The sequence below is a fragment of the Fundulus heteroclitus genome, chromosome 1 (assembly GCF_011125445.2).
Source record: "Fundulus heteroclitus isolate FHET01 chromosome 1, MU-UCD_Fhet_4.1, whole genome shotgun sequence".
Taxonomy (NCBI): Eukaryota; Metazoa; Chordata; class Actinopteri; order Cyprinodontiformes; family Fundulidae; genus Fundulus; species Fundulus heteroclitus.
In genome coordinates this window covers 38,769,642-38,795,668 of record NC_046361.1, presented here as the reverse complement: position 1 = coordinate 38,795,668, position 26,027 = coordinate 38,769,642, and the positions used below count along the sequence as shown (strand labels likewise).

The 26,027-nt window shown below is 40.0% G+C and overlaps 1 protein-coding gene across 4 annotated transcripts in view; it reads right to left on the bottom strand.

Annotated features, from left to right (window-relative positions):
* The window catches only part of rgs19 (regulator of G protein signaling 19), a 43,960-nt gene extending 18,498 nt beyond the window's left edge, over positions 1-25,462 (bottom strand). Inside the window, exons 1-2 of one of the 4 annotated variants that reach the window (XM_036142557.1) lie at positions 25,188-25,462; positions 10,458-10,568 (exon numbers count right to left, since the gene is read on the bottom strand). In XM_036142557.1, coding sequence (XP_035998450.1) covers positions 10,458-10,472 — 15 coding nt within the window. In that variant the 5' untranslated portion in view covers positions 10,473-10,568; positions 25,188-25,462. Of the gene's footprint in view, positions 1-7,685; positions 7,823-10,457; positions 10,569-25,187 lie in introns of those variants that run through there. The other 3 variants (XM_036142550.1, XM_012880035.3, XM_036142562.1) reach the window with 3 other exon arrangements.
* Between the last annotated feature and the right edge of the window lie 565 nt (positions 25,463-26,027).

The following is a 26,027-nucleotide window of genomic DNA, read 5'->3' as shown; positions in this document are numbered from 1 at the left end:
GAAACAGGGCAGTTTAGTCCAGCTACTCTGTCCTCCTGAAGGGCCGCACTGCAAAATGGGAAGTAAAAGTAAGTAAAATTTTCTTGAAATTAGTATATTTTTGCTTGATTTGAGCAGCTAAATAAGACTATTTGCTATTGGAATGAATATTTCTACCCCTGAAATAAGATGATGGGGATGAATTGTTCTTAATTTAAGTGTAACAATCTTATTCCACTGGCAAATAGTCTTATTTATCAGCTCAAATCAAGGAAAATTACACTCATTCCAAGAAAATTTTACGTACTTTTAGTTCCCTTTTTGCAGATGCGGAGTGATATGACACACTTGTGAAGAATATTTTATGCGCCTTATAATCCGGTGCGAAAAATATGGTAAAAAGGTTGATTTTGCATGATATGTCCTCTTTAAAGAAAGACCACCAATGGTAGAGCTGCTGACAGATGTAGAGTCTGTGTGAGTTTACTCACTGCAGAAACACACACAGACAAGTTAAACATAATCAGTCATGTTTAAGCACACACACACACACACACACACACACTTACACAAAAGCAGCAATACGATATCTCTGTGTTATATAAGATGGGGCGAGTGATAACTGAAGGTAAGGGAGTGTCTCCTATCTTTTCTCTGCCATATCAGGTAAACTGTGTGTGTGTGTGTGTGTGTGAAGCAGAATGAGGGCAGGAAACATTGATTACAAGGTTTCAAACGACAGAGAGCGGACGATCTAAAAAAAAAAAAAAACACACAACAGTGTGAAAACACGGTATGATGAAAACAATAAAGAGAAACAAAAACTAGACCCATGACCAGACAAAAGGAACATGCAAATAATGTAAGCAGATGTACCATTTCCTCTTTTATCCCATGTGACTTTTCAGTGTGAGCGTATTTAATGGGATCTGGGTTTTTGTGTTAATCTGATTAAACTGGATGACATTTAAATGACTTAGCGACAATCCTCACGTGAGCACCAAAAGGTAACTAAAAGGACAGATAATAACCTCATTCAAAGCGTAGAACACCTGTAAGTAAAGAGAAAAACCGGCTGCATCTTCTGAACAGAAACCCCAGCTGATATTCCAATAGTTGCATTTAGACTTTTCTGTCCCCTCAAATCTCTCAAGGATGCACATAAACACACACGCACAGGTCAGCTGATATTGAGGGTGCAACGGTGAGGCGGTCTACAGGAAGGGACAAAGCAGACTGTACTGTACAGGGTGTGTAAGAAGATGCTGCAGACCGTCTATAAGCCTGTGGCGGAGAGCCTGACCTCATCATGTTGGGGTAGCAGCACCAGAGACAGTGACTTAAACAAGCTAAAACACAGGACTAGATAACCTGGCCAGGCAGACTGACATTGTGCAGCACTGTAGTTCTGCACATTGTCAATGTGGGACTGCTCCCATCATATCCGTTTGGGCAAAGGAAGGACATTCAGAAATCTCTGAGCTGATTGCACTGCAAAAAGGGAACTAAAAGTAAGATTAATTTTCTTAAAATTAGTGTATTTGACCTTCATTTGAGCAGATAAATAAGATTATCTGCCAATGAAATGAGTATTTTTGGCCCCTAAAATAGGATAATTAGATATAATGCACTTGAAATAAGATGATGGAGATGAACTGTTTCTATGTTAAGTGCAAAAATCTTCTTCCATTGGCAGTTCATTTAAACTTGCATGCTCAAATTATGGGCAAATACACGCGTTTTAAGAAAAATTTATTTTTGGGAGGATGGAGCCCGTCAGCCCTATCCTGGCTTCCCTCCACTGGCTCCCTGTGCATTTTAGAGTTGATTTTTATCTGTTTTTAAGAGTTGACATGGTCTGGCCCCGTCTTACCTCTCTGAACTGCTTCACCCACACCCTCCTGCTCTTTGCCTCAGGTCAGCAGACCAGCTGCTCCTGGAGGTACAGAGATCTAAACTCAAGCTCAGAGGAGACAGAGCTTTTAGTGTTGCCGCTCCTGATTTATGTAACAATCTGCCGCTCCATATTAGAAGTATCCCTTTATTGTCCACATTTAAAACTCGCCTTAAGACACATTTTTATTCCCTGGCTTTTAACTCATGTTGAGACTTTTGCTCGTTCCTTTTCTATATTTCTAATGTAATCTTTGGTGTTTTGTTTTTCCATTTTAAATGTTAATTGGTTATTGTCTGTACAGCACTTTGTCCCAGCTGCTGTTGTTTTAAAGTGCTTTATAAATAAAGTAGTAGTAATTGGTGTTTTTAGCCAATCATGGCATCAGATTGAAATGTAAGCAGTAAGCTGGTCTACAAAATTGTAGATTCTGACAAAACAGAAGTGATGGCATGTTAGTGTTGGTTCAGCTGTGGGTTCAACCGCTCTTGCTTTTGTCACACCGGCATGTCCCGCCTTGAACCTCAACCCTGCAACGTGATTGGCCCAAACCATTCTTGGCTGAAGCTGGAGCCGGAAAAAGATGGACTCTTGTGTGTTTGTGAACGCACAAATACCGCAAGGATTCATCTTGCAGGCAAGGTTTCCCTCTAGAGCTTCTGGAGAGGATTGTATAAAAAAAGATTCCTCATAAAATGAAGAACATTATGGATAACCCTGAGCATCCTCTTCATCAGACTGTATTAGAAAAGCGTCTCCAGTCAGAAGCTTCTCCAGAGCCGCTGTAATGCAGACCTCTACCGTAGATCCTTTGTCCCTACAGCCATCTGCATCTACAATACACCAACCCCTCAGAAAAACTTGCATTGTATATATATTTGCTTTAATCTTGTAATTTATCCCGATTGATGAAGGTTCCCATCTGTTTTAGACCCTTAGTCTACTTAATGCGGTCTTGTTTTGTAACGTGAAGATGGCAGAAGGCGGTGAGAAGCGGCGAAACGTCCTCCCACAGGCGTGAATTTAACGTGTGGTTGGTATGAAACGTCTTGTGGTAGACGGCACCATTTTATTTCTGGAAATGAAACCAACAAAACCGTTTTGGTGTGTAATGGGACAGAGGAGAAAATACCAGCAGAGGAATCATTTAGCAAAGAAAAATCCTTCCAAGTCCATTTGTGTTGACCATTTTCAATTTAAAAATAAATGCAGATTAAAGAAACATACACTGTGCAGGATTTGGTACACGATGGCGTTTATATAATCTGTGACACGGTAAATCTGAGAAAGCCCCTCTGTGAATTTACTGATGTAATTAATTAGTCTCATAATTTAATGAAATCAATTAATATCTCTCTGTAGCTATTCTAAAAGAACCTGTTCTTATTTTTGACCATTTTCCATTTCTCCTTCATTTAGAATTTGTTTATATTTTCATATTTTAATGTTTTAAAAAAATATATATATATCTAAAAGGATTGTTAGAGTTTTAAATTGCTTCGTTTATGTGTGTTTAATCTTTATTGAAGCACAATTTACGGTTGTGCAACGTGCATAAAGTGTTCGGGCAGCATCGGATCAAACCAAATTCATCTGCACCGTTAGCGACGCATGAATACGTGTCATGTAAGGAAGGGATCCAACCAGCGTTTACAGTCTACAAATAGACCTGATGGGAATCTCAGGGCACCCTCATTTTGTCTGTCACTTTCTTTTTTCTGTTTATGTTCCACATTTGTTTGCAAATGACACACAGACGAATCCTAATGGGAACTATTTTGACTCCAAGGTAAACAGTAAGCCTATAATAGAAAAAAAACCTTTGTCCTAGAACATGAACTAAGAGAGTTGCTCCATATTTTTGTAATTTGGTCCAAATGTATCCATCTTTTCACAAACTCAAGGTTCAAGCGTCTTTTTTTTCTTTAGCCAACTGCAAAACTGGATTCATGGCACATATAATTTCCACAGTCTGCAGACCTTAAACGTGAAACATGCATACACGACAGAGATTATGGATGGACGGATCTGATGGAATGAGCCGACTCAGCATTCATGTACTGTGCTACATACGCAGAATAACAATCCAGTAAAGATTTCCAAAAATATAAGTGTTAGTTTAGAAGAAAAAAAAAAAGAAAAGCTATGAGTAAATACACAATGACAACTAAACAGTAATCACCTTAGTGTTGGAGAACTGGTAAACTCCCTGTCCCTCCGAGCTTTGGCAGCACAGATGGGCTCACATGCCATGCCAATAAAGCAATATGAAATTCAAATGAAGAGAGAGACCGACAGCCGGGGCCTTTTTTTTTTTTTTTTGTACAGCATGTCCATCCTTCCATCTACCAGCTCACACACGTTCCAACCACAGCTGCAGCTAACAGCAGGCTTTAAGTAATGAAGCGCTCATTTTCGGTATTAATCTGAGACATTACAGCTCTATAATCTCTCCACCTGATCACCACCTGTCCACAGAGCGGCTCTGTGGGCCAGATCAAAAGACAACTGTGGGACGTAAAAGAGACAAATCTCGATCTTCTACGCAGACGTTGGCTAAAAGAAAGAGCGCGAAGAAAGAAACAGAGGAAGAGAAAAACAAGATGGAGGTTTTCTGAATTTATTATTCACGATAGCTGTGTTGACATGCACAAAATTTCACGATCGGATTAAAACGTATTCGGATTAAATAATCGGGTCGTACCGTTTATACGGGCACAGAATCAATTAATCTGATCATAATGTGGCTGTATATGCACCTGGCTTTATTCAGAATAGAATAATCCGATCTTAATCCGATCATCACATTACAATTGACTTGTTTACATGCACGCTTTTTTATTCCGAGCGGACCTTTATTCCGATTACTTTGGTCCATGTAAACGTAGCTAGTGTTAACCTTAAGAATACAATCAAAAAGCTCAAAAAGGACGATGGTTACTCAACCCCAACAAACACTCAAAAAAAAAGAAGTGGCTAATAGCGCGTAAACTTCTACTAATGTCCTATAAAAAATGAAAGAAGATAAATTTCAGCTGACCCTGAAACTAAAAGCAATTTGCAGTTAAACATATTTTAAAATGCTAATTCATCAAAATCCCTTCATCTATCCTTAGAAATGACTGCTGTCACAGCTACACAAATGCACCACACCAAGGGGTAAATAGACCAGAGTTCTTCCTAAATGGACCAAAAACCTCAGGTTTGACAACATCCCGTGAAAAATATTCAATTCAATTCAATACATTTTATTTAAATAGATAAAACAATTGTTTTTTGCTGGTCCACATGCCGAGCTCTACTATGATCGATAAATCTTAAAGATTATCGAAACGTAAAATTTTCAAAGAATTGAGTTTCTTTATTACAAGATACCAAAGAGATATTTCAGTTCATTGTGTCTTCATGTAAACTTAATGAATTATAAAATAGCGATGCACAAATTAATCACCAAGTGACTCAAATCAGTGAATTTTTTTTCTTCTGCCTAAAAATTGCATATTGCCTTTAGTAAAGTTTAGTTTATTTTCATAATAAATATGAATTATAAAATTTCTAGTTTTGTAATGGACACATTTTTAACTGCACTCATTATGGACAGGTCAACAGTTTGTCTTCAGATACACACGTTTTCTTATTTCTGATAAGCAGTGAGACTGGTTGGAGTCGTTTAAAGTAGCCAATAGCTGCTGGACAGGATCCTTTTATTCTGCTTCAGTCTGAGGCCCAGTCCACACGTAGCCGCACATCTGGATAAAAGGATAAGTTTTTATGCAGTTAGGCCTCTCATCCACACGTAAACTGCATTTTACATCCCTGAAAAGAAATGGTTCTCAAAACTCCGGCCAAAGTGGAGATTTTTAGAAACCTCTTCGTTTGTGTGTACGTGACAAGACGGGGTTTTAGGGTCCGGCGCTGATGCCACATGTTCGGCCCTCGTTATAGACTTGGCCGTACAGTGGAGTAAAAAATAAATGCTGTCAAAAAGATGCTGATTTCTACGTTGTTCCTGTGATTGATTGTCAGCAATATGAGTCTAATCAAGGTAAAACTGGACATTTTCACTGACCTACAGCATCTCCAGTTGTTTATTTCCAACTGACATTACCTCAGCCCTACAGCATTTCCTGTTTTAACCTCGGTATCGAGACTTCAAAGTAAAAGCGTACATGGAACATTATAAACATTACAGCTGGTTCAGAGCATTTTTTGTTTTTGTTTTACAAGCCCAGCTGCTCTAATAAGATGAGATGCAGAGGAGAAAAAGCGCTTGAAGGTCAGCGGTTTTTACCCAGGCACAATGATGTTCAACATCGCTTTTATTCTGAAGGACTCTGACATGGCATGTTTAAAATAACGGTCAATGGTGAATTTACACGGGTTTGTGTGGATGAAAACTTTTCTGAAAACAATCCTGTGAGTTAGGTATTAAATACCCGGCTGCGTGTGTACAAGGCCTGAATGTTACTTTTCTGGTCTAGTTTTTTTTTTTTTTGCACACAGCACATGTTTGTTTCAGCGACTCAGAGCCAAATGTGGTGCAATAGAGATGAATAAATGGTTGAATAAGGAACGGATCTTCTCCAACCTCCTGCCCTGACTTGTTAGGTTCTGATAGAGCTCTGCTAATGTCCCGTTAAAGAGCACACACACACACACACACACACACACACACACACACACACACACACACACACACACACACACACACACTCTGCATTACTAGTTTGTTCGATCTGTCCTCTTCACTTTTTCTCTGAAAGTGTCCTGCAGACCCCTCGCTCAGTCACACATTAAAGCAGCATGGCTCTATAAATGCATCTTAGCGGTGCACCGAGGTGACGGACAATTCAGCAAAGGGCTGCACCGACAAACCATATCCCACTCCAAATCAATCACCAGTTCTTACAGGGAGATGTCCATTTTAAACACATGCTCACACTGACTAAATGCACACAATTAAGCTACATTTTCTCACACATGCATTCAAATTTATCTGACGTTTACTCGGGGCAACAGGCACACAGTTCCCCCTAGACAACAGGCCACAGAGTTAGGGTGCTCAGACCCACATAAGCTCCTTTTTTCCGGTCAAACAAGAAGGATGGTGTAAAAAAATTAAAAAGAAATACTGTTTAAATAAGAAAGAAGCCTATTAAACAAATGTTCTCTGCTGTCAGAGCTAAAAGATGCAATTTGGTGATAGGAAGTTGAGGTTACACAATCTGGTGGTCATTTCCTGCATGGAACGATCAGCTTTAACATTAAGAACACAGAGAGTAAACACAATGTTTTGTTTTCATGGACAAGCCGTCACATTTTTGGATTATTTTGTTTGTTTGTAGAAATCAACAATGCAACTGTGGAAAGTTTTAAAAGCTGTGACGCAAGCTGGCAAATGAAAATCAAGCGGCCAGAATCAGATAGCAGCTCATCGAACATGTCTAATATGTTACATGTGTTGTGTTCTTCTGATCGTATCAGCGAGAGGACACGACGTTGCACAACCCGCAAAAACCAATTTCGCATAAACTAAGAGTGTCCAAATCTTGATGACGTTGCAATTTCAAATTCCACCACATGGAGTTAAAGACTTTGGTTAAAAGAAGAAAAAAAAAAGCCAAACGAGAATTTACATTTTTAACTACAGATGGGTTCTTAGCTAAAGTTAACTAACGATGCTACTAAATAACAGCACGATATTCGACTCCGTCAGCGTACCGACTATAACCTGTTGAGCTATTAGGTCAAAAACTGGTCTAGTTGGGACAGAAGCCGTAGAGCATGGCGACTATTCAGAGGCAAAGCTCACCAGAGACGAGACGATTCAAGCCTGGACCAACGAGGGTTTACTGAACGACAGAACAAACAGGTCTCTCTGCTGCTGCCTGCTCGTTCACCAGCGCTGGTTCTGTCAGGCGACATGCCGCCCCTCCAGCTGAGAAGGAAGAGACGAGAGGCGGCCCAAAGCAACAGGAAAAGATGGATGGAGACACCGAGGCAGGAAACAGTCAGAGGTATTGTGACACACGGGGCTTCTTCTCTCTTTCTTTATGAAACTTGATGAATCAGACTGGGTGTCCAGAGAAACACACACGCACACCCACACACGCCCATCCCCTTCAGCCAGCATGATATGGGCTGATTTAAGCTTTGTTTGCATCAATGAAAGCAAAAAAAATAAAAGTAAATCAGCATTCCAGCTTATTGTGAGCCTGGAAATCAGTGGAGTTGAGTCCAGTCTAGGCTTGTTAATGATGGTTTCTTACACACCCACAAAAAAATTAATAGTCTCCTTTATCTTCATGCTACACAAAACATCTGGAATCCATGCAACGTGCGGGAACGTTTTTTCCATAAATATGACCAAGTGTTAGATTTCATGTGAATAACTAACCACCTCTAAAACCGACTAAAAATGATAGAAAGTGTAAATAGATACCATTTAGGCCTCCTTTTCATTACTGGAATCCTTAAGTTGCTGGCAGCGGACGAATATTCAAAACTGATAAATGAACTTACTGTGTAAGATTTAATAGCTCTGTAAACCACCCACTGATACTTTTCTGAGAAAAAAAAAACATTTAAAGAAAAGGAACATCCTCTGAGCTGAATAAGCTGAAAAAGATCCAAAAAGACAAAACTACAACTTACTCAGGTTTTGCGAGTATTTTTAAAAATATGCTGAAAATGTAGGATCACAAGCTGATATTAAAGCACAAACTGTGGAACCCGCAGCTTCACTTCCTACTAAATGAACAAAGCATTTAACTGCCACTGCAAAGCTCTGCACAACAAAGAGCTGTTTATTCGTAAATATACTTTAAAGCCTAACTCATTCCCAAACTTGTTTTTACACATAAACTGGTAATACGGTTGTCTTATAGAGCTGTCTACACACCCTGGTCATTATTTTGACAAATTATTTGTTGAATTACGGGACAGTGCTGTGAACGTATCATTCGCAGCCCAGAAGGGCTTTTTTATAAGTTTTTTGCGTGAGGAATGCCATGTGTGGCGTGTGGCGTGTGCAGTCAGGGAAATGCTCATGTCTCATGGTCATAGCATGACAGTTGAGAGCCCTGATTTAAAACAACTAAACGTCCCCGATCACAGTTAGCGCTGTGGTGAAAAAACAAATTACTATCATCGTTACAATAGGAAAATTGCAACTACTTGCAATGGAGCTCTACACTCAGGTATAATCAGACGTTACAAAGCGTGTAAGTCAGTGGTAGACTCCGGACCTCGAGGGCCGGTGTCCTGCAACTTTTAGGCTATGTTCACACTGCAGGGTTTGATGCTCAATTCCTATTTTTTGCTGAAATTGCATTTTTCTGAGGTGGTTGTTCATACTACTATTAAATGTGACCGCTATCCTACTTATACTTCTGTCTGAACGGTTAAAGACCACAAAGCAACCTGCATGCGAAGATAACAGGAGGTGTCACACAGCAGCGCACTGATTACGGACGTAATGGTGAATGTAATGGTTTCTTGATCATCAAAAGTTTTGTTAAAAAGCTGTTGAACAATGGGAAACGACAATATTAAGATCACATCCTAAGAATAAATACGGTAAGAAAAAACCAGCAAAGCTTTTAACAGTCTTTTAAGAGGCGCTAGCTGCTACTGCTGTGTGTGAATGACGTATGAAATACGGCATGACTGTTCAGACAGCGGATGCTTTAAAAGATATCCGATGAGCATCCGAAGTATTAGATACGGAAGTGGCACAAATGGGATGTTTTGGTAGGTGATAGGATCGGAATTGGGCCGTTCACACTGCCATGAAGAAGACGGCTATGGATCGCATATGGGCAAAAAGATCGGATTTGGGTCGCATTTCCCTGCAGTGTGAACGTAACCTTAGATGCATCTCTGCTTCAACACATCTGATTCCAACATGAGCTCATTAGCAGAGCTTAACTGCATGCTGGTGAGGAAGTTTAGTCATTCCATTCAGGTGTGCAGGGCAAGAGTCATCTAAAATCTGCAGGACACAGGCCCTCAAGGACTTGCATTTGAGACCACTGGTTTAAGGAACAGGTAGGCAGAAAATATACCCGAAAGTAAGGATACAGAACAAAAACTCACACAGTGGCACTATTATATGCACTCATAGCTTGCCATACACACCAACCCCATTGAGCCCAGATCTAAGCCCAAGGCTTGTTAAAAACAAGCAGCTGTATTTGCAACTTATGGTTGCTTTTTTACCAACAATTACTGCAACAGCCCTGGTTTCATGAACAAGTCCGATCCATGGAGGAACCGTGTTGCAGCTCCAAGTACTTAAAGAACCTGTAACTGATGGTTTTGTAATCCATGGAGTATCTATCACAGCGGGAGTTGATGCTTCGTGCAGTTAGAGCTGCTTCAGCAGCAAAAAGGAAACCAAGCTAATATTAGGTGTGATGGGCTCATACAGTTATGGCTTTTTGTCCTTTGAAGTGCAACAACAACAAAAAAAAAGAGAGAGAAAAGCAGTAACAGTACATATGGAAACTTTGTTTTCATGGGTGTTAAATCAACTGGAAAGAGAAAACGGGTGAGGAAGGACAAAGAGGAGCAGAAGATTTACCAGTACATCCGCCATGCCGTGAGGGTGGGCAGTCTGTTAGCGTGCGAGTCGTCAGGGATGTTAGCAGGCTGGACACATGCATGTCATCCCCCCTTCTTCCTCGGACCTCTGCTTTACAAACACACGCACACACGCGCACACACACGCACAAGCGTGAGCACACACGCAGGAGAACGCACAGATGTGTCCGCAGACATGCATTTGCACAAAATCAAACGAAAGCGCACACAATGCAAATTTACCGTATAAGTAATTAAAAAGAAAAATGACAAAAAAAAAAAATTCCACATATGGAGTAGAGCACACACACAGCGGCAGATAGAGCAGCCACAAAGTTCACCGACATCCCAATGGAGACAGAAACAACATCAGCGCAGACACACACACACACACACACACACACAGAAACAGAAGAAGAGAAGTAAAAGGCCACAGTGAATGCGTGTCCCAACTCAGACCATGAACTCTTCAAAAATGGCAAAAATAATGCCAATAAGAGTTAATTTAAGTTATATAAAAGTTTAGATTCATAAGACAGTAAAAAATAAAATAAAAACATGACTCACTGTGTGTTTCTACAGGACCAAAAAGTATTTTTAACGTTGTTTAATAAGCCTTGGCTCATCCTTGTTTCACTATTGTTTATTACATTAAAAGATGATCAGTTACCTTAATACAAGAGATGAAAATATGAACAAACCTTGAACAAAATAGAAATGGGTCAGCCCTTTGCCAATTCATATTAAACACACACTCCTCAACAATGACGTACTTTCAGTATTAGTCAGCTAAAACCCTGAACTTCAGAGGTTACATTAAAATAAGGAGAAAAAACGCAATGCATTAGACTAAATCGACAAAGTTTAATTATAAATTAATCAACAGCTATATTCCAGACATTTTTTAGTTTGTCTTCAAAACTTTACTCCTCCCCAGATCCCAATCAGAGCATCCATCAGACTCAAGCTTTAAGAGATGCTCTGGAAGCAGGACACGTTTCTAAACACAAGACTGCATTTTCTAGGAGAAAGATGTTGTACGTGGATTCCACTCACAGTGCCTCGCAAAAGTATTTAGACCTTTTAAACTTTTTCCATGCATCTTCACATATTTAACTGGGATTCCATGTGATAGACCAACACAAATTGACACATAATCACGAAGTGGAAGGAAAACAACAACATTTCTACTAACAACAATCATATATCATATAAGAAGGAGCGTACACTCAGACAGATACATAGGTGAATTTTTAGTTCCTACAAAAATGTCCCGTATGACTTCAGATCAGGACTTTGACTGGGCCATTCATTGTAACTCTGGCTGTAAATCTGAGCTCCCTATCCTGCTAAAGCTGAAGCTCCAGTATTCTGGAGCCTCTGGTAGGTTTTCTTCCAGGACTGTCCCGTGTTTGGCTCCATCCATCTTCCCATCAACTCTGCCTTGCTTCCCTGTCCCTGCTGGAAGAAAGAATCCCCACAGCATGATGCTGCCACCACCTTGTGTTACTGTTGGAACGGTGTATTTGGGGTGTGGTAGAGTTCTTGTTTTAGCCATACATAGCACTCATGTGTCCAGAACACCTTCTTCCACGTTTGTGTGGTTCTCAGGTTTTTAGATGGATTTTTTTTCAAAGCTTGGGGAATTGTTTTATAACGTAGCTCTGACTTATGATGCTGTTTTTTCACTAATGCTCTCTAACAAACATCTAGAGCCTTCACAAAACAGCTGTATTTATGCTAAAGATACATTTAAAATACACATGGCTGGACTATGTTAAATAATCAGGTGATTTCTGCAGGAATTTGGTTGTTTTAGATGTAATACGGCTGAATGCAAATGCATGCCAAGATTTTAGTATATTGTTCTTTATTATAAAAAATGTTAAAAACCATCTTCATAATTTTCCTGCCACTTAAAAGTTATGCAACATTTTGTGTCGGTCAATCACGTAAAATACATTTATATTATTGCTTATAATGAAGCAAAATGAGAAAAGTAAAAAAAAATGCATTTTTCTGTCTTTAAAACATTTAAAGAACAAAACTTAACAAGGCGGTATGATACAATCTTTCAACTAATTTAATGAAATGTGAACAATAAAAAAAGCTTTATTATTGCAAAGTGGGCGGCCATACTGGATTTTGTGTTTGGGGTTGGTGGAGAACCTTCAACTTTTCGAGTCAGAATTTAAACCTCAAGGGTTGTTCCAGTTTGAAGTAATTAACCCTATAACTCCAAATGTATTATTTTTTATACAAATATTTCTGAGCCCTCTACCTCTGAAACAAAGTCAGTATTTTTCTGAACATACAATTTATAACATATAAATGAATATGTTTTACACACCCGATATAAAAATGCAGAAACATGAGGAAAATGTATTTTTTGGTATAGCGTATCAATTAGGAAACAGAAAATTTGAAAGCCTGACGTTTCATTTTTTTAAACCAACTAAAAAATATTTTCATCTTTTAAAATGTGAAGTTTTCTCACAATTACCATATTTTTTGGACTATAAAGCACACTTAAAATCCTTAAAGGTTCTCAAAAACTGACGGTGTGCCTTATATCTGATCACCGTTGTACTTACTGACTGATTTTATGTGGTACGATGCGCTCAAAAATCTGTTAAAATGTGTAAGTATGACTTTGGTTAGCAACGAAGCCGCTCCACTCACTGGATATTAGGAACATTACGGTACACTGTGTCACTACCTGATAGGACCCCTGAGCGGTCTACAACACTGCCTGACTGTAATGTCTAAACTAGAAGTGCATTCATGTAAGGCACACATTCTAGTAAGTTAATTCAAAGTAAAAGTTACGTTTATTTTGGCCTTATGTTAGAAACAGGGCAGTGTAGTCCAGCTACTCTGTCCTCCTGACAGAGACGGATAGAGAGCTGTGGACGTGAAGGAGTGATGTTACACACTTGGGAAGGATATTTAGTGCACCTTATAATCTGGTGCGTCTTATATGTGGACAAAGACACACACAGACATGTTAATTCACTGTGGGCCTTATAACCCGATACTCCTTATGGTCCAAAAAATACTGTACCTGTATCAGGCTTTATAGGTTTAATGACTTCAAAAGAAATGCATCAACAGCCCAATGGAAATATCCGGAACGTGCCCAAGAGCAAATACCATCAAAGTCTAGAAAATTAAAAACAATTCCCTACTGTACCTCCCATTAATTAAAACCTATGGCGATCAAATACAATGTGTGACAATTTGTTTTCCAAATAAAGCATCTGATTTAAAAACAGTATATTGGTGGACATTCAAGTACTGCATTAATAGAAATGATTGCATCATCATGATCTGGAAGATTTTCCAAAGAGCTTTTTGTTTTTCCTTTTTCTGGAAAACTGCATAAAAAGCTGGACCAAAGTTTTTAAAACAGCTGCCGGCCACTTAGAAATCTCCTTGTAGAGACAGTTTGCATTTGGAATCCCCATCAAGTGAGGAACTTGAATTTCCACATTGAAACCATGAGACAGAGATTAGTAGCAAGGCTGTTGCTCATCAAGCCAATTAGCCTGAATAAGGAAAACTGATGATGCTAAGAAGTTACTCTGAACTGCCTGCTGGAGGAGTTTGCTTTCATGTTTTTCTATTTAACCGCTGTTTAGGCAGCACATTACCTGGCAGGAAAATAATACACAACTAAAAGAGATGTGCCATCTAAAAATCAAACCCTATACAGAAAGAGAGAGAGAGAGAACAAAAATCCTACTTTAAGATTCCAGATACTACCGCCGTCATCTTGATCTTTCTTCTCTGTCCTTTTCAGGCTCCCTGAAACCGACGTTTCTCTGACAGATGTGTGAATTGTGAATCACAGACTTTTATAGAAATAAGCTTAGCTTTCCTTGAAACTTTGTCCATGAGCAGAGCGAGTTGCATGAGCTGCGACACCCAAACACCATCACTACAATCTGGACAAGGAATGAACGCTGAAGAAAACTCTTAGTTGTAAAAAATAAACCTGATAAATGCATTTTAAAGTGTCAAACCTGACACTTCCACAGTTTATCAAGTAATTTACTACATTTTAAAAACCAACATCCCGATGTACAGACATAAAATAATGAATCAGATCTATTACTAGCATCTGAACAGACTACTCAGTAAAATTTAATAAAGTATACAGGACTTTATATTGGAAAAAGGAGAAAAATCTACACTCACATAATACATAAATGACTTTATTAACGGTTCTGATGGTATCATGAAGAACAATCCACATGTTTTCTTACTAATTGTTACCTAACAGAAAGTTTTTTGATCAGGAAGGAGTGCCTTTTTAACTTAATTCAGTTTCAAAGATTAATTAATAAAACTCTAATGCTGGAAAATCAAACATTCTTATAAAAATTAAAGAAGGATTTATGCTTAAGCTCTGAAAGGGGTCACTGAATACACCTCCATGTATGTGGTTGTATTTGGGGATTGAAAACAAAACCTAAATGTGGCACCCTGGCTGCCACCTATGCTGCAGTACAATCATAAGACTGTAATTTAGTAAGAAAGGAACAATGTCCTCTGTAGCACCATACCTACGTAATAATAAAGGACTCTTACTGATTTATGCAACCCGTTTTAGCCTTTTTAGTCTGCTCCAACTGATTTTCCTATTCAAGCAGTGCAGTATTATATATAGTAAGACCAGCTGCAGGATGATGTACTAACTGGAGCTTTCCCCATGACTCCTATTTATTTACATCATATACATTCTCTGAGGGAGAAAAATATCCATTATCCAATCAGTATTTGGACTTCTTCAGTAAATTGTTCAAAGGACTGGAATAGATTTGGGAGTAACAAGTTTTGACTTATGTTTTAAATGGTTTATGTTTCAGGCAATGTATATATACTACGTCTACCGACACGACATAAACGTTACTCTGCCTTTCCAATCAGCCTGCTGTGTTCCATTAGACGTTAGAACGTCAATCTGAGAATAATGCCGCGCTCAAAGAACCAGTGTTCCAGTAACTGGTAAGAAAGCAGGCAAGATTTACAAATTGTGCCCAATGCCCAAGCAATTTACAATTAACACCACAAGCAGATAACAAAGCAACTTTTTATGCATCTAAGCACTGTTGCAACATGCTATCAGAAGTCGGTTTGATTTGTGTCTGATTTAGAAACAGAAACGTAAGTAAACAGTTTTATAGCAGCAATCGCTAGGCTTTATATGTGTGGCGGCCATGTTGGATTCTGAGGAGAGCCTTCGACTTTTCAGGATGGAAAACAGACACCATTGGGTGTTTCTGTGGTTTTGGACTATTAAATGACATCAGAGGAAAAATTAAACTAACAACATACATCCAAGTGTTTTTATATCAAAAGGATATCAGGCGTTCTCATTTACAAGGTTGATAGACTGATACATTTTAATGTTTCCTAATCTACCTTTTCAAAAAGACTTGAAAGTCCTGTTTGTTCCATATGACACCTTACTACATATAAATACCGCATATACTATTTATAACAAAAAGATGTTTATTAATGAACAACAACAACGAAGATCAGTGGTAAAAAATTTTGTTACTTTCTATCACTTAAATTTTCTCTGTAGTTTCTCCATTACTATCCACTTGTTCAGTTTAGTCTTTTCAACATTCTTAATCTGAACCTAGTTACAGAAGGTCAGGCGTGGCTGTTTCCAGGTTATAAAATAATAGTAATAGTAATAGTAATTTGCCTATTACTCCATCCAGGACCCGTACAGGTCCTAGGTAGACTAGGACCAGGAAAAGACCCGCAAACATCTCTGTCCACTCAAACTGTCAGCTCCTAAATGGCTTTTCAGGTTTTAAAAGACATAACTTGAAAAGAAATCAATAATGTAAAGACATCCCTGTTAGAAACTGCTCTCTACCACTGTAGCATTTACAAGCCCAGCACTTCCTTTTCCCGGCCATTGATGCACATCAAGGACTTTGTTATATGATGACACGGTTTGGTACTGGACCTAAAAATAGGCGGAACAATTAATGAATAAAAAATGGCTTAAAGACTAACTCCGACAGACTTTAAAGAAGTCTGTGCCCGTATTCACAAAGATTCTCAGTCCTCTCAGAGAGCTCCTATCTGGGCCTATTCCTGCCTAGGATGCTGAGCTTAAGAGTGAATCAGAAAGTTGCTCAAAGTGACTGAGTGAGGAGATGACAGAATAAATGATCAGTGAGGAGGTGTGGTTGACCCCGTTATTAGGTGTGAAGCTGTTTTTTAAGAGCTGTGATTGGTTGACAGTCAGTACAAGAAAAAAAAAACACAAATGGGTTCCTTTTAAAGGAGAGAAATTAACCGATTTGACTGGACTAGGAGGAAATTTTGCTAAATTTATTGATTGTCACACAACATCAAAATGTTTGACCACACCTTATTTACATCCGCATCATCATTTTGATTTGCTTATTGTTATCTTCACTCGCCAGTCATTTTACGACTTTATCTATTTGGTATTAATCCACACTCACCTGTCAGCATTTTACTGACATCGCCTGATTGCATAAAGCGGTTGTTTTTGGCAAAATGACCAACATGAAATGGAAAAAAAAGATGTAAAAAGCCGATCAGCAGCGCCTCTGTCCGGTCAGCCCTGGGAGGAGAATAGACGAGCACAGAGCGAGTACACTAGTCTTTGGATCGAGGCGCAAATACACAAACGTTGAAGCGTATTGCTGCAGATCAATGCGCCTTTTACTCTGCACGTCTTTTACGGACCAGCCTGGAACGTGAGAAGCGCTGCTTCGTTATCATGCAATACAGAAAATACTTTATCACCTCTTTTATTCTTTGTAAAGTTCTCCATTTTTTGTTTATGATTATCCAACAGTTTATCTATTATTTATTTATCCTCAATAAAAGAACGTTAGGTAGAGTCGCTTTTAACTCGTCGGGGCGCTGAAACTAATTAGTTTCCCTCTATGGGGATGATAAAGTTTATCTTATCTATATAATAATAATTGTATGATTGTTAAAAAAGTTTATGTGCTCATTTCCTCCACTGTTCAGGTGGTGGATGAGCCAATCAGCTCTCTCTGGTTCTGCCTCAGAGACTCTTAGGCTCGCTAAAAGTCCTCCTTTTTTCACTTTAGAAGCTCTCTTAAGGCCTAAGATGCTTTGTGAATAACTTTTATCTTACTGAGGTAAAATTCTAACAAAAGTCTTAGAATTTGGGAAATTCTAAGATTTTTCCTAAAATTACATCAATGGCTATGTTTACATGCACAAAATTTCACGACTGGATTGAAACGTATTCGGCTTAACAGACAAAAAAAAGTAATCAGATTGTACCATTTATATGTGCAATCAATCAATTAATCTGATCATAATGTGCGTGTATATGCACCTGGCTTTATTCAGAATAGAACCACTCTGACATGCGCAGTTATCAAATTTCCCAATGAAACAAAAACACAAGAGAAGAAGTTCTGTCAAAAATTAGTAAACAAAGCAGTGATGTACGAGTTTGTTTGTCAGAGCGACCAGGCAGGTTCTAATTACAGTTAAATCATTAATGATTAAACAAGTTAGAGCTTCTTTAATATTTCCAACAGAAAGGTTGTATCGGGAGCGCTGACAGTTTTGCTTCCCAACGTATTTCCACCACTCAACAACGGCAAAATACATCATGTTTACATCGGCCGCACATGCGCACTCTCGTCAGTTCGGCACTTTTGGAATAATTTGAGCCTGACAAGCGTTTATATGCAGGTTGATCAATTATGGATCGACATAAACCGCCCTTCTCATTCGGATCACAATTTCGTTCCAATTGAGCTCCGATCACAATATTCCGATTGGCTGCTTTTAGTCTTAGGATTCTTTGTGAATATGGACACTGGAGATCTACTGATCAAGATCACTTTCAACGCTCAGAATAAAAAACTATGAAGAGGTCAGAGCTGGTTTGATCGGTTTTGAGCATTTCTACAGACAGGCAGAAAGAAAATATTAGGAACAATAAGAACTGTGAATCAGAAAACAATGCAAAGCAGAGATGAAGAGGGAAGGAGATGATCAGCTTGAGAAAGAGGAAGTAGGCAACAGACAAATGAAGAAAGAGCCAGGAAGAGGAAGTGTGAACCAACTGGCAGCAAGAAGAAAAAAAACCCTGTAGAGTCTTCCTGAAGTCGCTGGAGATACGTAACACCAAATTACAAAGAGGTATATTTAAAAAACAAATACAACAAACAGTTATATTATCTGAAATTCAATGGCGACGACATAGAATTTCTACAGTCCTTTGGGTGAATAAACTTGTTTTGCCCTGAAAAAAGTCTAAGCGACAAACAACCCAAACTTTGACAACTAATTTTTATTTATATTTACATTATTCTCCTTAACTTTTCATGGACCGCATATCTAATCTGAAGCAGCCACAGGAAGGACCCAGGGGGACGGGGATTTGTGAGGTGAAGGGACATGGCTGCTGGCGTTTGTCAACCAGGAGTTCCTCCTGCTCTCACACAACAACCTGAAGGAGCTTCATTTCCTGCTAACTCTGTCAGGTCTTCCACTTTTCCACCCCATTCTCTACGGTGGGAGAAATCATGTCGTTTGGAAACACCTTCCCCTAAGCGGGGATAGCTTTAGTTTTTTATCGGACTTTACAGAGCTAAACTGAAAAGTCTGATTTATTTGGTCAGATTAGACATGTTTTAACACAACAGCACATTCGTTTCTGCTTTCAGCGGCTCTTCCTGTTAAAAGAGAGCCACCAAAGGCCAAACCTTATATGGTGGTGAACAGGCTTAATACAAGAATCCCACAAATTCCTGGAGATGAGGTATTACATGCAAGTCTTGTGTCTGGCGGGACATAAACACGTTTTAAAGGATATGGAAGTCACCGTAATTAGTCACAAACATAATAAAATAATACACTGTGTGACTCAATCTGTTAGTTTGGTTTAGAACATGCACTCCACCTATTAAGAGTTTGGGGTTCGGATCCCATGTTGGTCCACCTTTGGTCCATCGGGTTACTTCTAAAAACTTCTAACCCATGTGTATATTCATTAGATGGTTAAGCAAGAAGCTCATTAAAAATGTGGAATATCCGTGTATAAATATTGTAAATTAATTAATCTGTTTGGAATCTCCGCATTAGATCATGTTGCATCAGTAAAGTTCAACTTTTATCAAACCTTTTAAAAATGTAAACAGAAACCTCGTTCAGGCCGTTATGGAGGCTCTCAACCAACCCTGACCTAAAAAAAAAACACAATATGGCCTCCGCAGGCAGCATGGTGGCAGCTGCAGTAAAAACTAGATGTATGCACTTAAATTTATCACACACACGGTGCTGCAACATTTATCAGTGAACCTGTTGCTACGTTCTTTAAAGGGGCACCGAAACTAGCAAATCCCACTGATTTCCTAACTTGGGACTGCAACACATTTAAGGTAAGGGTGACATCATTCCCAGATCTGGGTTACAACTCCACAGGCAAAGAGAACCCATCATAATGATTGGTGGGACTCCTGAAGCCTTTACATAGAAACTGTTCTTTTTAACGTCTCCTCAGCCAGAACTACAGCCTATGTAGTAGTTAACATCGCAAATCGCCAGCAGTGCTGCTGATGACACTTGACTTCCACTGGATAAATCTGCATTTCAGCGGTTTATTCTGCTAACATGTTCTCTTAAAACACAATTTTTAGCCTTATTTGGTTTAAGGACCTGCTGCTAAAGATTGAATGCGATTTGTAGCTTCTTACTCTGTGTTGGGACCTACATTAAAGTTTCTGTTTCTGGTGGTGCTGCAGAAGCAGTAACCCTACCCCGACTTAGAGCACACCACCATCTACAAAAGGAGGTTTATCAATGCAAACAGCATGCACAAATGCCAAAGATTGCTTGTAGCAACGTGTAACATTACAACATCGCTACGAAATTGGTAAGATGGTGAACATTTTTGACGAATACTCTGATCTTGGTAGGTACGTTGTCTCTGTATGCCATGGTTCTCCTAAAAACATGGAACACATCAGAGGGAAAGCTGGAACATGGATCTGGAGTGGGTGCTGGTTATATCGTCTGTTTGCCATTTCCTACCTCAGTAGTTGTTTCATACCTAACCTTTTTAGGTACAAATTGTATCAGCTGCCAGATATTTTTTTAATACCAACCATGCATCAATTTAGGGGGATATTTCATACCCTTCTTTACAGCTATTTATTAAAAGTAAATTTCCTTTATGCTCCTCATTAGCTGAGTTTACATGGACAAAATTAATCAGAATAAAGGGCTGATAGGAATGAAAATGTGTCATCTACACAAGCCGATCGGAATATTGTGATCGGATTAAGCTCAATCGGAATTAAGTTGTATTTCGAATGAGAGGGGTGGTTTATGCCGATTGACAATCCGATCAGCGTCCATATAAACGCTGGTCAGGATCTATGTGGCAAACTGACCCGAGTGTGCATGTGCGCCTGACGTAAACGTGACGTATGTCCACGTTGGTGAGAGCCAGAAATACGTCGGGAGGAGAAGCTGTCACGGCTCCCGATACGACCTTTCTGTTCAAAAACATTGTTCAAAATTCTTCTTACTCAGTAACGTTTCAAACGTAATTAGAACCTGATGCAAGTCCATCCTGGGCGTTTGGAAGACAAACAAACTGGTATAAAACTGCTTTGTTTACAGTTTTTGTTGTTTAGCAAAGACGGAAGTTCTTCTTCTGTGGTTTTTTAGGGGAATTTGATAACTGCGCATGTCAGAGTGGTTCTATTATGAATAAAGCCAGGTGCAGATACACACACATTATGATCGGATTAATTGATTGTGTGCCCATATAAACGGTACGATTCAATTATTTCATCTGGATACATTTTAATACAATTGTGAAATTTTGTGCATGTAAACATAGCTAGTGTGTAGAAGGAAATATGGAAGCACATCCCTACCTAATATCTACCAGCAGGAGGTTGCCTAGAGTTATTTTAATTTTATCGGGACTCCTAATTCTTCCCAAGAGTCATCTGGCTCAAATGGAGATCAGAACAAAATGAATGAAGACTGGGGGCAAATTATACCAAATAACAGATGAACTGAAATAAATGTGAGATTTCAAATCCTTCATTCATATTTATCATCATAATTACTGCCAGACAAACAAATTGATGCACAATAGTTTAGCTGTAAGTGTCCATTAAAACTCCTTCTAGATTAATGGTGGCCAATCCCAGCCCTCAAGAGTCCAGCATGTTTTAGGCGTTACCCTGGCTCAGCAAACCTGAACCAAATGACAGGTCCATTACCAGGCATCAGCAGAACTTGATGACATGCTGAGGAGCTCATTTAGCCGTTAATGCAACTATAACTCAGACAGACGCACAGATGCCAACACTCTAGATGGTCGGTCCAAATCCAGCAGTCAACAGGTTTAATGTCTTAAAGGTACATAGCCATGTTATATGATTATAAAAAAAAAAAAAAAGTTTGATTGTGATAACATAGGGTTACATAGACTGAGTGTCCATCCTGGTAGGGTTTTGATGCCTAAATATAGCTAATTTAACGGGCGCGATGAGCAGATATGAACAGACGAGGCTCCATGTACAGGTAGTGCCACAGAACTATCAGAAATCGATCCATTTATAATGTTTGTGCCTAAGACTGTGGAGGGTAAGACGAGCATTGCTATCACTGTTATCACAGTATTAAATAAGGACGTTTGCTCACGTCAGTCAACTCTGCATCACACCTGAGCCTCTGCAGCTTTAGCTTCACTGAACACCAACGTTCAGACTGTACTCCCAGCAACATTCCATTCTTTTCCCTCTTGGTGTCTTTTTTTGTGTTTTTTTAACTGGATCTTGGAACTTTCTTCATCGTTTCCACACGCCGCTCGGAGATGCTAATAGCTGTTAGCGGCTTCTCTGTTTATCACCTGCTGCGCATGCGGAGTGTAGTACTTCCGTTGTTATTATAAATATACACCAAGGACTTTATTTACAAAGAAACTGAGCAACAACAAAGCGCAAAACGGCAAAATAACAACTAACACGCCAGTAGGACGTGATAATCTTTCATAAAAACTTTGTATGCAACCAGAATGAGCTACTGAAGTCTAAATTTTAAAAAACATTTTCAAATAACGTGGCTATGCACCTTTAAATCTTTATTCCCAGGCCCACCGGGTGAACTGTAACTCTGTGCCATGAGAGGCACCACAGTGTTTTAAACCAAAACTGCAGAAAGTGAGACTTTCTCATGGCATGTGCATGTCTAAAAAAACAAAAATGTTTTCTTGTGAAGAGTTAATGCGTGCTCTTAATGGGATTTAATGTGTGCAAGTTTACATATCAGCATAGCAGCATATTGACTCAGTGACTGATTTAAAACATGTCATGGCTGCTTTTAAAGCCAAACCAGACACAGATTTGTTATATTTTTTGCCATTTTGTCACACTTACATTCACTTAGAATCAGAACAGAGGAAGATAACCTAAGTACCTGAATTCAAGCTGCAGTATCCAGATGATGATTAACTAAATAAAGACAAAAAAAGCTCTCCACACCAACCTGGGCTGACTGTCTCCAAACCTAATAACTGGCTCAGCCACGATCCGTGGCGATGAAGGCCCCGAGCAGCAGCAGTAGCTGGTAATAAGTCTGTGACACTGCCGTGGAGCCATTTTCAATCAGTAGTTTAAGAACATAGCCCTTTACAGTTAAAAACAACCAAAGCATACACTCTTCTTTAGGGAATTTTTATCACTCAGCATCAATGGAAGCTCTTTTAGCATCAAGTGTGGCAATTGGATTTAAGTCTGTGCTTTGACTAGGCCACTATAAAACATTCTGCTTTGTTTATTGAGGAGGTCACATACTGACGTCCTCCGGGACTTTCTGGTAGAGAGGAGAATTCATGGTTCTATTGGTCAGCTGTTCAGGTCTTGAAAAAGCAAACCTGCTCCAGACGATCTCACTACCACCACGTTTTTAGGTACGATCTCTTCAGCTATGCTATACTAGTTTTACGACAGATGTTATGGGACGCATATCTTCCAACTATTATTATTATGTTATTATAATAATATTTCCCCAAAGGTCTCGAAGATGATCCAGATGTTGGTTTGGTAAATATACCAGGAGCATTTGTGTTCTTTTCCCATCAGCACTTCTTCGCCTTGCCGCTCTCTCGTGGATACCGTTTTTCTTACTTTTGAATCATGATCGCTGACCTAAAGAGGTGAGGTCTGCAGTGCTTTAGATGTTGTTCTGAGTTCTTTTGCAACCTCCAGAATGAGTTGTCGATGCAATCTTAAAGTAATCCTGGTAGGCCAGCCAGCCACTACTGGGCAGGTTCACCACTGTTCCATGTTTTCTCCACCTCTGGATAATTGCTCTCACTGCGGTTCCCTGGAGCCCCGGACCTCTAATAATGGCTGAGTAATACTTTCCGGGCCAGTGACTAGGAAACTTTATTTCTCATCTTGACTTTCTTTAGATCAGGGCATTATTTGTTGCTTTATAAGACCGTTAATGTCTACTTCGTGTTGTCAGACCGGTACTAATTTAGTGATTTCATGATTGTAAGGGTCTGGCAGTAATAATCTGGGTGCGGCCGTCGAAACAGAACTCAGCTTGGTATAAAACTGGGTAAATTCAAAGGGGGACATGTTTTTCACACAGGTCTGATGAACTTTTTTTTTTTTTTTTTAAATAAACGTCACCATCATTGGAAAACTGCATTGTCTATTCCCTCAGGTTACATCCGCTAACACAGTGTGTTTGCAGAGTGAGTAGAAAAATCTACAGAAGATATCTGTAAGGGGGGGGGGGGGGGATACTTTGACACAGCACTACAAATACCAACAAAACGTGATCGAAAGGGGAGATGCCACTGGGTCGAAAAGCAGCAAATGCTCCCAGGCTGCAGCCACACGTGTACACACTGTCCTTTTTATGAGCCGGTCACCTGCCATACATACTAATGTCTCCTGTGGACAGCAAGAAGCTCACTTTGTGGTGCAACAACTAACGACCAGTCATCTGGATTCACACCTTTCAAACACTTAGTGGTAACAGCTTCCATCTCTTCTAACACAGTTAGCTGCTGTTCCAGGGTAAGGTTGAGGTAAAAGCGCTAATGCAGCCTTTAAAAGTTGATCAAAGAGAAATAACGCCGGCGTGCCGTAGGCGGTGAGCGGCAGTTTTAAAGGCCAGGTGGATGTGGAGCGCAGAGAAGTTGGCACAAAGTAACCGACAAGACGTGAAAGGTGACAGGATGCCACCAAGATGATATCCTACTGCGCTCTCATGTTACAGCCATACAGAAATAAAAGGCGTTAAAGACGAGGCGCTGGACCGGACCGCCCCCCGCCGGAGTCAAGAGTCACCGGTGGGGGAAAAGAGCGCTTAAAGGAGGCGGAAAAGGCCGAAAAAGCGAGAGTTCACTTCAGCTTTACCCCGCGAACACTTCACCGCTGCCGGCCGGCTGCAGAGCCCGAGGAGGTGCGGGAGAGGAAAGGACGGGGCGGGTAGGAGAGGTGAGGGAGGGGAGAGGAGAGGAGAGGAGAGGAGAGGGAAGGAAGGGAGCAAGGAGACCGACCTTTCCGTTTGCACCGCGCAGCGCCGAGCGAGGAGAAGCCCCGCCGGCCGCGGAGGTTAAGCTGAAACCAGCGCCCCCCCTTCCCTCCTCCAGCCCGCTCCCCGCGTCCCAGCGCGCTCCACCAGCCGAGCGCATACTCACAATCTTGGCATTAATCAGGTCCGGAGGGCGGTATCCGCTGCGCTTTCGGAGACACATCCGTGCGAGGTTTCTCTTTTTTTTTTCTTTCTCCCTCAGCCGCCCCGCACCGCCGGGTCTGGTGCGGTTATTTAATTACTTAATTAACTGTATTATTATTATTGTTATTATTATTTTAAATAGCCTGCCTCAGTCGCTGAATCGGAAGAAGAAGGAGACCTCCTCCTCCTCCTCCTCCCCCTTCTGCTGCTCTCCTCCTGCTCGGGTTTTTCCCAGAGAGAGAGCGCGATAGAGAGACCCCGGCGGAGAGCGAGATAGAGAGAGAGAGAGAAAGAGAGAGAGAGAGCAAGAGAGAGAGAGAGAGAGAGGGGAGGGGAGCGAGATCACCGCCCTGGTGGACACGGGCGGCAGAGCGCATGCGCGGACCCACGCGTCCTTCCAAGCAGGGGACCCGAGGATTTCTTTAGTAAAGCTTGTTTAATCGCTTTCCATTTATTTGGATCAAACTTTCTCTTGCACACAAAGTAAACGGCGATGATTTCTATTTAAACAAAACCTATTTAAAATAAGTTTTTAAGAACCAAACCCCAAGACGATCTGCTCCTTGTTACGCTTGCAAAACAAAATAAATGTGCAGCAGTTTTTTTTTTTTTTGCTTTTGTCTTTACTGCTCATGTAAAGACAAAGAGTATAAGATTGCAACAGAATTTAGCTCTCCACTCACATGTCTGTTTGCTTTCAGTGCACTTGCCCTGTAATTTCCAAACAGTCGGCCTCAGCACTACCTATATGAGTAACATTTATTTATAGATTTGTCTGTCCAAACCCCAGTCTTCCTCACAA